At 39.3% G+C, this 13,874-nt stretch overlaps 1 protein-coding gene across 2 annotated transcripts in view; it reads right to left on the bottom strand.

The window, feature by feature from the left end:
• Positions 1-13,874, bottom strand: part of MAP4K3 (mitogen-activated protein kinase kinase kinase kinase 3) — a 135,279-nt gene that overhangs the window by 102,352 nt on the left and 19,053 nt on the right. For both annotated transcript variants that reach the window (XM_011970802.1, XM_011970803.1), the window contains exon 2: positions 5,544-5,634. In XM_011970802.1, coding sequence (XP_011826192.1) covers positions 5,544-5,599 — 56 coding nt within the window. In that variant the 5' untranslated portion in view covers positions 5,600-5,634. The remainder of the gene's footprint in view (positions 1-5,543; positions 5,635-13,874) is intronic.

Below are 13,874 nucleotides of genomic sequence, written 5' to 3'. Positions count from 1 at the left end.
GTGTGGGGCTGTGGAAAGTGAAAAGGAAGCAGGCCGGGTGCAGTGGCTCACACCTGTAATCCCAGGACTTTGGGAGGCTGAGGCAGGCGGATCACGAGGTCAGGAGATCGAGACCATCCTGGCTAAACGGTGAAACCCCGTCTCTACTAAAAATACAAAATATTAGCCGGGCGTGGTGGCGGGCGCCTGTAGTCCCAGCTACTCGGGAGGCTGAGGCGGGAGAATGGAGTAAACCCTGGAGGCGGAGCTTGCAGTGAGCCGAGATCGCGCCACTGCACTCCAGCCTGGGCAACAGAGCGAGACTCCGTCTCAAAAAATAAAAAAATAAATAAAAGAAGTAATAGTTAAGCTCCAAAAGAATTGTAAAGAATAAGTCTATGATGATTTAATTCTGTTGTTTTATGTTTTAATATGTTTAGTAGAGATGGGAGTTTTGCCATGTTGGCCAGGCTAATCTCAAAATCCTGACCTCAGATGATCTACCTGCTTCAGCCTCCCAAATTGCTGGGATTACAGGCGTGAAACATCACACCCAGCCCAAAGGTTTAAAATATCTATTCTAGATAGTTTTTACTGTATGGATCAAATCTTCTACTGGCTTATTAAGAAGCACTTGTTGGACAGGCGCGGTGGTTCACACCTGTAATCCCAGAACTTTGGGAGGCTGATGCAGGGAGATCACGAGGTCAGGAGTTCGAGACCAGCCCGGCCAATACGGCGAAACCCCGTCTCTACTAAAAATACAAAAATTAGCTGGGTGTGGTGGCACGCCCCTGTAATCCCAGCTAGTAGGGAGGCTGAGGCAGGAGAATGGAGTGAACCTTGGAGGCGGAGCTTGCAGTGAGCCGAGATCGCGCCACTGCACTCCAGCCTGGGCAACAGAGCGAGACTCCGTCTCAAAAAATAAAAAAATAAATAAAAGAAGTAATAGTTAAGCTCCAAAAGAATTGTAAAGAATAAGTCTATGATGATTTAATTCTGTTGTTTTATGTTTTAATATGTTTAGTAGAGATGGGAGTTTTGCCATGTTGGCCAAGCTAATCTCAAACTTCTGACCTCAGATAATAAATACACAAACATAAATATTCAGATACAAATACATACCAAACGAGGACTAAATTTTTTAAATGGTAAAGCTTCGTCTATTGAGTTTTTATTGTACAGTGTATTAATGATATTGAACAGTGGAGGAGGAAAGGCCTTGTTAAGAAGAATGCCAGGTATTCTGCTTTATTGGAGCTCAGTTTCAGTATTTCTTCAGAAGCGAGCACAGCTACCCTGATACAAAATGGGCTTCTGAAACTTAATTACATGCTAGTCATATATCAAGATAATTCATAGGTTAAGTCTGATTCTCTGAGGGGGAAATTTATCAATGGTCAAACTACATTTGCTTAGTTTCCTCGACTTTTTGTCTAAATTTGTTATCTAGGTTGTAATAGCAACAAATAGAAGGAAGAATGTTGCAATGAACAGTATATATTTTACGGGGTTTGTATCAAGTTCAAACAAGATCCTCCTTTGTAAAGTCATTCAGTAATGAGAAAGAATTCAAGAAATCATGTTCCGTCTGAGACTAAATCTCAGAAATGGTATGCTGAATCTCAAAATGGTATGCCAAAAAAGACATCAGACTAGTTAGCTGGAACGCCAGGTTTAAATCCCAGTGCCACTAATGAGAAGTCGAATAGCCTAAATAAGTCATTTATCTCCCATTCCATTTTCTCATCTATAACCAAGAGTGGGCTGTATGACAACATCTCTTAGTCCCTTACAGATCTAACATCCTACAAGTCTAACTATTAGGATTCCCTACTCCAAACTTGGCTAAGACTGAACTTCAATTAGGGAATATGGGAAGAATCTCTACAGAGGAAAAGAGCAAGAGAGAGATAAAATTAATTGCTGTCTTACATTACACGACTATTTACCATCATATCACTTTGATCAGCTATACCCGTTATAGAATAAAATAACATATTTAAATCAGTGTTTCTTAATATTAGATTATACAACACTAAAAGAACATAGTTTTACTGAAAAAAAAATGATCCTACTTTTGTCTGTTTTACTTTGGTTTCTGGGTAATTTTGCTTTTTGTATTCTTTGTATTTGGAATAAAGCAAAATCATAAAATAAAAAACTTAGATGTTAAATTCTCTCAAGAATCTTATTTGTAAAACGGAAATAACATCTACCACAGTTATACTGCTATCCAGGTTGCTGAAAGATCAAATGAGACACTAAAATAATGATACTTTTAGAAAATTAAGTCCCAGTAGTTGTAGCAGCAGCAGCAGCAGCAGCAATAGCGGCAAATACTTATTGAGCATTTACTATATTCTAAGCACTGTTCTTAGTATTTCATATGTAGTTATCCAGGAAGCACTCACAACTATCCTATCATGTAGATATTATTATCATCATCTCCACTTTATAGATGAGGAAACAGAGGCACAAACTGGTTAAATAATTGATTAATAAGTGATAGAACCAAGTTTCAGACCAGACAATCTGTTTCCAGAACTTAACCTCTTAACTACTAAAGACAGGATTTGTCTCTGGCAAAAAGATCATGCTCATTTTACCATACCAAGGGTGCCATATAAATAAGTGGGATTATCCTGGAATAAGAGGTTAGATTTTGGATGGTTCCATAATTCTGTAAGATTCAGATCATGTTTGAGAGATACTCTTAGATCAATGTCCCTGGTGGAAAAAAAATGCTCATTTAAAGACCAGCTTGCCCTTGGGGGAAAAAAACCTTTGTAATACTTCTCCTAGCTGAGTCTAGTAGGTAGGTCATTTTGTTAGGACCAATAGCAGTAAAACAAAGTGTTTTGAAGTGGTGTTATTTAATTGTATTAGTTATTTGTATCATGAACTTCAATGGTTTTAAGAGAATATTTCTTTGAACTTACAGAGTAACTGCCTGTGCTGAGTAGGCTTCCTAACATACAAACTGATGGAGAAACTATCTGTGTTAGGTTGCTGTTTGAATAACTCATCATATAAGTAGTTTTAAATTGGCTGCTAAAGAACCCATTCAAAATGTGTAACAGCCACTGACCTGGGCATAGTACCTATCCCTATGTGAAAAGGGTTAGTTAATTCCCTGAAGTCTCCATAAAACCCACACCTCGGCCAGGCGCGGTGGCTCACTCCCATAATCCCAGCACTTTGGGAGGCTGAGGCGGGTGGGTCACCTGAGGTCAGGAGTTCGAGACCAGCATGACTAACGTCTGTACTAAAAATAAAAAATTACCGAGGCAGGCGGATCACGAGGTCAGGAGATCGAGACCATCCTGGCTAACACGGTGAAACCCCATCTCTACTAAAAATACAAAAAATTAGCCGGGCGAGGTGGCAGACGCATGTAGTCCCAGTTACTTGGGAGGCTGAGGCAGGAGAATGGCGTGAACCTGGGAGGCGGAGCTTGCAGTGAGCTGAGATCGCGCCACTGCACTCCAGCCTGAACAAACTCCGCTTCGGGGCAGGGGGCGGGGAAAAAAATCAGCCAGGCAGGGTGGCAGGCGCCTGTAGTCCCAGCTACTCGGGAGGCTGAGGCAGGTGAATGGCCTGAACCCTGGAGGCGGAGCCCGCAGTGAGCCTAGATCCCGCCAGGGCACTCCAGCCTGGGATCCAGCGTGGGCGACAGAGCGAGACTCAGTCTCAAAAAAAGAAAATATTTAGCTGTGCATGGTGGCGTGCGCCTATCGTCCCAGCTACTCGGGAAGCTGAGGCAGGAGAATCTCTTGAACCTAGGAAGTGGAAGTTGCAGTGAGCCAATATGCGCTACTGTGCTACTGCACTCCAGTCTGGGAGGTTGCAGTGAGCTGAGATAGTGCCACTGCACTCCAGACTGGGTGACAGAGTGAGATTCTGTCTCGAAAAAAAAAAAAAAACAAACCCCAAAACAAACAAACAAATAAACAAAAACAAAAAAACCCCCCACACCTCCACCTTAAACAAGGTGGGGCAATCAAAGCTGTACAAGAGTGGTTACAACCATGAACAGCAGGTCCAAGTGGCTTTTCAAAAGCTGGAAAGGTGACAGGGCAGAATATCTTAGTCTTTTCTATCTGTTGGGCCCAAAAGAGAAAAGAAAAAGTGTTTTGTACCCGGACCACATGAAAACGGGAACCTGCAATAAGTTACAGTATGTTGGATGTTGCTAAAGTATACTGAAGAAAAACTTAAGAGTTTTTTTAATACATAGGGAAGGCCAGGCAGGGTGGCTCACACCTGTAATTTCAACACTTTGCGAGGCCGAGGCAGGTGGATCATTTGAGCCCTGGAATTTGAGAGCAGCCTGGGCAACAGTGACATCCCGTCTCTATAAAAAAATACAAAAACAAGGCTGGGTGCAGTGGCTCATGCCTGTAATCCCAGCACTATGGGAGGCCGAGGCAGGCAGATCATGAGGTCAGGAGATCGAGACCATCGTGGCCAACATAATGAAACCCCATCTCCATTAAAAGACAAAAAATTAGCTGGGCGTGGTGCCACATGCCTGTAGTCCCAGCTACTCAGGAGGCTGAGGCAGGGAAATCACTTGAACCCGGGAGGTGGAGGTTGCAGTGAGCCGAGATCACACCACTGCACTCCAGCCTAGCGACAGAGCAAGACTCTGTCTCAAAAAAAAAAAAAAAAAAAAAAAAAAAGGCTGGGCATGGTGGTACGTACCTGTGGTCCCAGCTATTCGTGAAGCTGAGGTGGGAGGATCACCTGGTCACCTGAGCCTAGGGAGGTCAAGGCTGCAGTGAGCCATGATCACACCACAGCACTCCAGCCTGGGTGACAGAGTGAGAACCTGTCCCCTCCAGCCCCCCCGTCAAAAAAAAAGGAAAAAAAAAGAAGTAAAATATTCTCTAATCTTCCCTTGGAGGAAGCTTAAAAACAACTAGGTCACCAGTGATCAACTCACAGTTGCATACAGAAGTGAATGGAAACAAGATTTGACCCTAAGGTGATCGTCTATGCAATATAACCTAGGAACCTGGCTTGGGTCTGGCTACCAAAACAAGAGGAAGGAAATTCACAGTCCTAAATTCACAGTCCTAAGTTCACTTTAGCACCTGGAAAAATAAGTTACTGAGATCATTAGAGTTCCTAGTTCTTTGGACAAAATGAAGGAAAGGGACAAGGTAATATAGTACTCTTAGACCAGAAGCACAAAATAAAAAAAAAAGTTTCTGATAAACACATAATTGGAAGAGATACTCCTGACTCTACACTGACCTAAGTCCAGAAGAAAGGGGCAAGAGAATGGCATATTTAGATCACTAGTCCACCACTGGAAGACTAACCATAACGTTTTTACTTGCCAGCACCTTCACTAAAAGCACATCTAGAACTCCCATGTAATATTGGTTACAGAATTAACATAGGTCCTAAGTAAAAAATCCATTCGTGTGAAAATATCCTATCTTCAAAGCATGAAGAAAAACTACAAAACATGGTATTAAAACTAACTTTATTTTGTTTAATGTATTAGGTGATGAAATCACTATTGCTTTTCAAAAGGGAAACAAACAATATACCTGAGATAGCTTCCAAAGTAAGCAACAATATTTGGGTGTTTACAGTCTTTCATCATAATAATTTCTTGCTGCACAACTGCAAAGTCTTCTCCTAGAATAAAACACAAGCATGTTGAGTATTTAGAGGTAAGTTTCAAAATGCTCATTTATTTCAAAACACAATAAAATAATTATACCTGTTAATAAGTATAACATAATTAATGAGTTATAAATAAAACATAGCCATTAAGTTAATGGTATTACTTTTAAGACAATTTCAGTCCTGACTTGAGAGAAAATACAGCACAGTTATGAAAAACACGAACTCTGGTCCCAGACTTCCTGGATTAAAATCCTAACTCTGTTCCTCACTGAACTGTGAAAGCTTGGGTAAACTATTTGACTTCTCTGTGCCAATTCCATCCTCAGTAAAATAATAATAGCGTATCTCATAGGGATGTTGTAAGGGTTAAATGAACCAATACACATAAAATGCTTAGAATAGTGCCTGGCACAGAGTATGCTTTATACAAGTATTTGCTATTATTATTATTATGCCTTGGACATAATCATCGGTATAATCCATCAATAGGAAATGTAAACTACTTTTTCCTTTATTTCTAAATAACATTTAATATAATTTTAGCACAAAGAAGTAATTCTTTTTTAAGTTAGGGCAGGAACCCTTATACACCAAGTGTGTCAAATTTATCTCCACAGGCTGTTTGTAGAGCTGAGAGGCCTACACTCGAGCAGTACTGGATTACCAGATGGCCCACATTCACAGGCTTATCCTGTATTTGGGTGCCTTGTTCCAACAGTGTTAGGATGCAGAATGGGATTGCATTTTAGCCTGGTCAGACTATTAGCAAATAATCTCTCTCCTACTGCCCCCTTGTCCAAATTCTCTAAAATAAGATCTGGCAATCCTATAGCAGTGTCACATGCTGTGGCTCCTGAATGAACACTTGTCATGGAGAGATACAGAACTGCGGTGAATGCAAATGTGGTGAACCAGAGACTCTGCAGAAAGAGATCAAGTGGAAGTGCTTACTCTGAAATAAAAGTAGCTTTGTATTACTAATTCAGCTTTTAAAGTATTATATACTATGAATAGCCAGATTAAATGTAAATTAGTAGCAAAGTAAAAAACAGAAGGCTTCCCCAATTACTGCTCAAATCATAAGTATGAGGTCATTGTGGTAAGTCCTGACATTTCTGGCCTTGGCATTTTGCTACTGCAAATGTAATTGAGACTTGAAACAGCCCAACCATGAACCATGTGAACCCAATATCAAAATCCACCTTACTGCCCCAGTTACAAGGAAAGAAATAATGGAGAAGACACACTTCTTATGTTGAGTTCTTAATTTCTGCATTGATGTGAGCACAAAATCACAGATCTCCAAAGACATAATTTTTAGGCTTTCAAAAATTTGGAAGATTATTGAACTATGATCTTCTTATCACTTTACTTCCCACCATTAAGGATTCCTGATTTTCTGTGTATTAGAAGAAATCAAAGTTAGAAATAATAAAGCCAAAATAAGACAAACACCAATTTTTATAGGTATACTAGATACTTTGGAAGTTCTGGAGTTTTAGTTTCTCACTCAACCCAAAATTATACTTTTATTCAATCTAGTGAAAGAGTTGCATACAATCAAAGTTGATCTAGTCAGAGTGAACCCAAGACTTTAGTTTGATGGTTGGAAGACAAAAGCTCTTTCTGGAGTAGCCCTGAGAGTTATTAGTAGTCATGATATAACCTCAAAGGGAGTCAGCCTTAGGATAAAGTTAGCATGTGGAAAGCACTGAGCAGAAACAGGTAAAAGGAAGTATATTGAGCTATTACAGCAAGCCTCACCTGCCTCTGTAATTTTCAGATACACCTGTACATGACCAATAAACTCTGTGTATTGTTTAAGCCACTTCAGCTGGGGCTTCTGTTACAGATAACTATAAGCATCGTAACTTCTACAGTGATCTTTGTATACATTGATATCTGCATGTCTATATGTTCACTAGAATACAAAGTCCTCTAGGATAGGAATATGTCTTCATCATCTTTGTACCCCTAATACCTAAGATGTGATCAATAAAGAACTGTTGACTGAATGAATCTACAACACCACATAATTCCTTTCTATGATGACTGTAAATCCAGAATATCAGCTTTTGGTTTAGTTTCATCCAATTGTTAGCATGTTTTATACAATTAATTGCCTATATATTATTCCTTTTATTTCTAATAAAACGTATTAGTGGCTTTAGGTTTTCAACTGCAGCTTTCCCATGAAATACTACTCATCCAAAGTGTATCATTTTGTACTATTAAGTCAACTTTATGTGATTGTGAGAATGGTCACATTAAATTCAACATTTTTGTGGGAAAAAGAATCCACATACTCAATTTTTAAAGGTAAATACAAAATGTAGATTTGGGTAAGAAAAAAGTAGAGTTTAATACATTAATAATCCAAAGGATTTAAAGAACTTTGTTCAAGGCTCATAAGAAATACATTATAAAGATAGGCCTATCATGAGTAGAGAAGCAGGGGGTAACTGCCCCCATGATTCAGTTACCTCCCACGGGGTCCCCCCACAACACATGGGGATTATGGGAACTACAATTCAGGATGAGATATGGGTGGGGACACAACCAAACTACATCACTCCACTTCTGGCCCCTCCCAAATCTCAGGTCCTCACATTTCAAATCACAATCATGTCTTTCCAACAGTCCCCCAAAGTCTTAGTTCACTCTGGCTTTAACCCAAAAGTCCAAGTCCAAAGTCTCATCTGCGACAAGGCAAGTCCCTTCTACCTGTGAGCCTGTAAAATCAAAAGCAAGTGAGTTACTTTCTAGATACAATGGGAGTACAGGCCTTGGGTAAATACAGCTGTTCCAATGGGAGAAACGAAAAACAAAGGGGCTACAGGCCCCTTGCAAGTCTGAAATCCAATAGGGTAGTCATTAAACCTTAAAGTTCCAAAATGATCTCTTTTGACTCCATATCTCACATCCAGGTCATGCTGATAACAAGAGGTGGGCTCCCATGGCCTTGGGCAGCTCCACCCCTGTAGCTTTGCAGGGTACAGCTCCCCTCCTGGCTGCTTCACAGGCTGGTATTGAGTGTGTCTGCAGCTTTTCCAGGCGCACAGTGCAAGCTGTTGGTGGATCTACCATTCTGAGGCCTGGAGGACAGTGACCATCTTCTTACAGTTCCACTAGGCAGTACTGCAGTGGGAACTCTGTGTGGGGGCTCCAACCCCATGTTTCCCTTCTGCACTGCCCTAGCAGAACCATGAGGGCTCCACCCTTGCCACAAACTTCTGTCTGGACATCCAGGCATTTCCATATATCCTTTGAAATCTAGCCAGGGGTTCTCAAACCTCAATTCTTGGTTTCTGTGCACCTGTGGGCTCGATACCATGTGGAAACTGCCAGGTTTGGGGCTTGCACCCTCTGAAGCAATGGCCTGAGATGTACAATGGCCCCTTTTAGCCATGGCTGGAGTGGCTAGGATGCAGAGCACCAAGTCCCTAGGCTGCACACAGCAGGGGGAACCCTGGGCCTGGCCCACAACACCATTTTTTCCTCCTAAGTCTCTGGGCCTGTGATGGGAGGGGCAGCTGCAAAAGTCTCTGAAATGCCCTGGAGACATGTTCCCCTTGTCTTAGTGATTAACATTTGGCTCCTTGTTACTTATGTAAATTTCTGCAGCAGGTTTGAATTTCTCCTGAAGAAAATGGGGTTTTCTTTTCTATCGCATTGTGGGGCTGCAAATTTTCCAAACTTTTATGCTCTGCTTCCTCTTGAATGCTTTGCTCCCTAGAAACTTCTTCCACCAGGTACCCTAAATCATCTCTCTCAAGTTCAAAGTTCCACAGATCTCCAGGGCAGGGGCAAAATTCTGCCACCCTCTTTGCTAAAGCCTAACGAGAGTCACCTCTGCTCTAGTACCCAACAGGTTCCTCATCTCCATCTGAGAGCACCTCAGTCTGGACTTTATTGTCCATATTACTATCAGCATTTTGGTCAAAGCCATTCAACATGTCTCTAGAAAGTTCCAAACATTCCCATGTCTTTCTGTCTTCTGAGCCCTACAAATCTCTGGGAACTTCCAAATTTTTCCACGTTTTCTTTTCTTCTTCTGAGTCCTGCAAACTGTTCCAACCTCTGCCTGTTACCCAATTCCAAAGTTGCTTCCAGATTTTCAGGTATCTTTATAGCAGCACTCCACTCCTGGTACCAATTTACTGTAACAGTCCATTCTTGTGCTGTTAATAAAGAAATACCCAAGACTGGGTAATTTATAAAGGAAAAGGGTTTAATTGACTCACAGTTTGGCATGGCTGGGGAGGGCTCAGTAAACTTACAATCATGGCAGACGGGGAAGCAAACACATCCTTCTTCACATGATGGCAGGTGGGGGAAGTATGAGCAAAAGGGGGAAAAGCCACTTATTAAATCATCAGATCTCATGAGAACTAACTCACTATCATGAGAACAGCAGCAGGGGGTAACTGTCCCCCATGATGCAATGACCTCCCATGAAGTCCCTCCCATAACATGTGGGGATTATGGGAACAATTCAAGATGAGATTTGGGTAGGAACACAGCTAAACTATATCAACAATCAAAACAGTAACAGCTTAAAGATTAACCCTGAATAGTCCCTTATTTCTGTCACATTAAGTCCATACTTCGCTGCTGGCCCTGTCTACAGATTACAGCACAGTGTCACTATTAAGGATATGCACTCTGAAATCAGAAAACCTAATTATGAAACTTGGTTTCACAATTTACTAGTTGTATCATCTCAGGCAGATTTGTCTGTCTCTGTCTCCTGTTTCTCTTCTGTTTCTTCTTTCCTTCCCTCCCCTACACCCTTTTGTCTCTGTATTATAGTAATTATATCACATGTTTTATGTAAAAATGTGATTATATATTATATATAATAATATATATTATAGCAACTACCCATAGTCACAATTCTATGCCCCTTACCCTATTTTTCCCCATTTATCACACTTAACATATTATATGTTTACTTATAATATGTGTGTCTCCAAAGGTATTCCAAAGGTAATAACCAACTGAAACCCACAAGAAAAAAATAAGGTGGTATAAACAATAGAAGTACAAGATTTTCATTATTTACTATATATGACTGTGCTCCTGGAAAACAAACACTTGAACAAAAAGCAGAAACAATTTTTTAAAATCCTTCAATAACATATTAGAATATGTCAAATTAAATTGTGTACCTAAGAATAGGCTTTAAAACCCACAGGCTCCATACAAAGTTTAAACTTGCTTTTAAAATCTTTAAAATTATAATTATTAAGTTATTTGAACATTATTTAAACTACATTTTATTTAAATATTAAACATTTGATTTATTATTAAATTATCATTTTAAATAGAATCTGCTCTGCTGTTAGTTTTCATGTTAAATAGCTGTTTGATACTGCAAAGAATTATTTCATTATAATGACATTTGTCAAGACGCTTCTGGAAAACCATGTTAGCTTATCAGAGCCATGAAGATGTTAAACATGTAGAAGAGAAAAATAAAGATGATTAAAAGAAAATAAGAAAACAAAGTATTCTGAGAGATAAAAGACCTGAGAAGAGCAAAAGACACTTCTCTTCTGAATAGAAGAACTTACTATGGTAAAGACAGCAAGTACCTTATGAATTAATAACTGTATTATTGCAATTCCAATCAAAATGCCAAATGAATCCTGAAAAAATTATACTTAAATTCACCTGAAAAAATAAACATGAAGGAACAGTTTTCTAATAGATATTATTCTGAAATAAGTAGCTCTTATTTAGAATTGATACATCTGGAATAATTCTCATCTTTCTGATTCTTTATCATGGATCATGTTAAATGTCCTATGGCCAGAAACAAGAAAAAGAAATAAAAGACGTCCAAATTGAAAAGGAAGAAGTAAAATTATATTTGCTGGAAGATGACATGATGTTACATATAGAAAGCTCTAAGGATTCCACAAAAAAACTGTTAGAACTAATAAATTCAGCAAAGCTGCAGGATACAAAGTCAACTGCATTTATACATGCTAACAGCAATCTGAAAAGGAAAATAATCCCAATTACAACAGCATCAAAAAGAATACCTAGTAATAAACTTAACCAAGGAGGAGGAAGACTTGTACTCTGAAAATTACAAAACGTTTAATTAGAAAAATAAATGGAAAGACATGCCATGTTTATCGACTGAAAGAGCACTGTTAAAATGTTCATACTACCCAATGTGATCGACAAAATCAATGTAGTCTGGAAGACAAACAGCAACTTTTTTCTTTCAGATATAGAAAACACAATCCTAAAATTTAGATAGAACCATAAAGGACACCAAATAGGAAAAACAATCTTGAGAAAAAAGAATAAAGGCTGGAGGTCTCACACTTCCTGGTTTCAAAACATATTACAAAGCTACAGTAATCAAACAATGTGGCACTGGCATAAAGACAAGACATATAGACCAATGGAATAGAGAAAAGAAAACCCAAAATAAACACATGCATATAAGGTCAAATCCTCTTTTACAAGGATGCCAAGACTATGCAATGGGGTAAAACAGTATTCACCAAAAGGTGCTGGGAAAAACTGGATGGCCATAAGCAAAAGAATGACATTGGATATTATCCTACATACACAAAAATTTCAGCTTTAATTAAATACTTGAATATTAATTAAATACTTATATGCAAGGCCTGAAACTATAAAACTCTTAAAGAAAAACACAGGGCAAAGCATTCATAATATTGGTCTTGGCAATTATTACTTGGATATGATATTAAAAGCACAGGCAACAAAAGCAAAAACAGACAACTGAAATTCCATCACTAAAAACCTTCTGCACAGCACAAGAAACAGAATGAAAAGACAACCTATGGAATGTAAGAAAATATTTGCAAACGATATATGTGGTGAGGGGTTATTAGACACTCCTACAATGCAACAGCAAAACAAAACCCAACAAATAATTGGATTCAAAAATGAGCAAAGGGCCGGGTGCAGTGGCTCATGCCTGTAATCCCAGCACTTCTGGAGGCCGAGGTAGGCGGATCACCTGAGGTCAGGAGTTTGAGAGCAGCCTGGCCAACATGGCAAAACCCAGACTCCATTAAAAATACAAAAAATTAGCTGGGTGTAGTGGAGGCATCTGTAATCCCAGGTACTCGGGAGACTGAGGTGGGAGAATTCCTTGAACCCAGGAGGTGGAGGTTGCAGTGAGCCAAGACTGTGCCACTGTACTCTAGCTTGGGCAATAGAGTGAAAGTCTGTCTTAAAAAAAAAAAAAAAAGCAATGGGTGATGGATACATGAATTAGCTTTATTTGATCATTTCACAACATACATATGCATCAGAATACCATGTTGTAAACTGTAAACAAACAGTATAGAATTTTTGTCATTTATACAGTAATCATACTGGGGATTTTTTTAAGAGCAAAGGACTTGAACAGAAACTTCTCAAAAAAAGATATACAAATGGCCAACAGATCTATATCAAAAGATGCCCAACATCACTGTCTTCAGGGAAGTGCAAATCAAAACCATGATGTCACCTCCCACCTGTTCAGATGGCCATTATAAAAAACAAAACACAACACAACAAAACAAGAAAATAGCAAGTGTTGGCCCAATATGAATAGCCCCGTCCACTGTTGATGAGAATGTAAAATGGTGTAGCCACTATGGAAAACAGTACAGAAGTTCCTCTAAATATTAAAAATAGAAATGTAATATGAATCAGCAATCTTACTTGTGGGTATATACCCAAAAGAACTGAAATTAGAATCTCAAAGAGACATTTGCACTCCAGAAAGCAGAATGGTCATGGCCAGAGGCTGGGGGAAGGAAGAATTAGGAGTTGCTGTTCAGCGCATAAAGAATTTCAGTCATGCAAGATGAAAAAATTCTAGAATATAATCTATAACATAATGGTTATAGTTAACAATACTGTATTAAATATTCAAAATTGTTAACAGGATAGAGATCATGTGATGTGTTTTTACCACCATTGATAAAAAGAGACAAACTCTAAAATATTTGAAGAGATTTATTTTGAGCCAAATATGAATGACCAGTGGTCTGTAATACAGCTCCAAGAGATCCTGAGAACAGGTGCCCAAAGTGGTTGGTTTTATACAATTTAGGGAGACATAAGACATCAATCAAAACATGTAAGGTGGGCCAGGTGCAGTGGCTTACTCCTGTAATCCCAGCACTTTGGGAGTCCAAGGTGGGTGGATTACCTGAGGCCAGGAGTTCGAGACCAGCCTGGCCAAAATGGTGAAACCCCATCTC

The sequence above is a fragment of the Mandrillus leucophaeus genome, unplaced genomic scaffold (assembly GCF_000951045.1).
Source record: "Mandrillus leucophaeus isolate KB7577 unplaced genomic scaffold, Mleu.le_1.0 Scaffold974, whole genome shotgun sequence".
In the NCBI taxonomy this organism is placed as follows: Eukaryota; Metazoa; Chordata; class Mammalia; order Primates; family Cercopithecidae; genus Mandrillus; species Mandrillus leucophaeus.
Note: the sequence above shows the minus strand (reverse complement) of the source record. Positions and strands in the feature narration are given on the sequence as shown.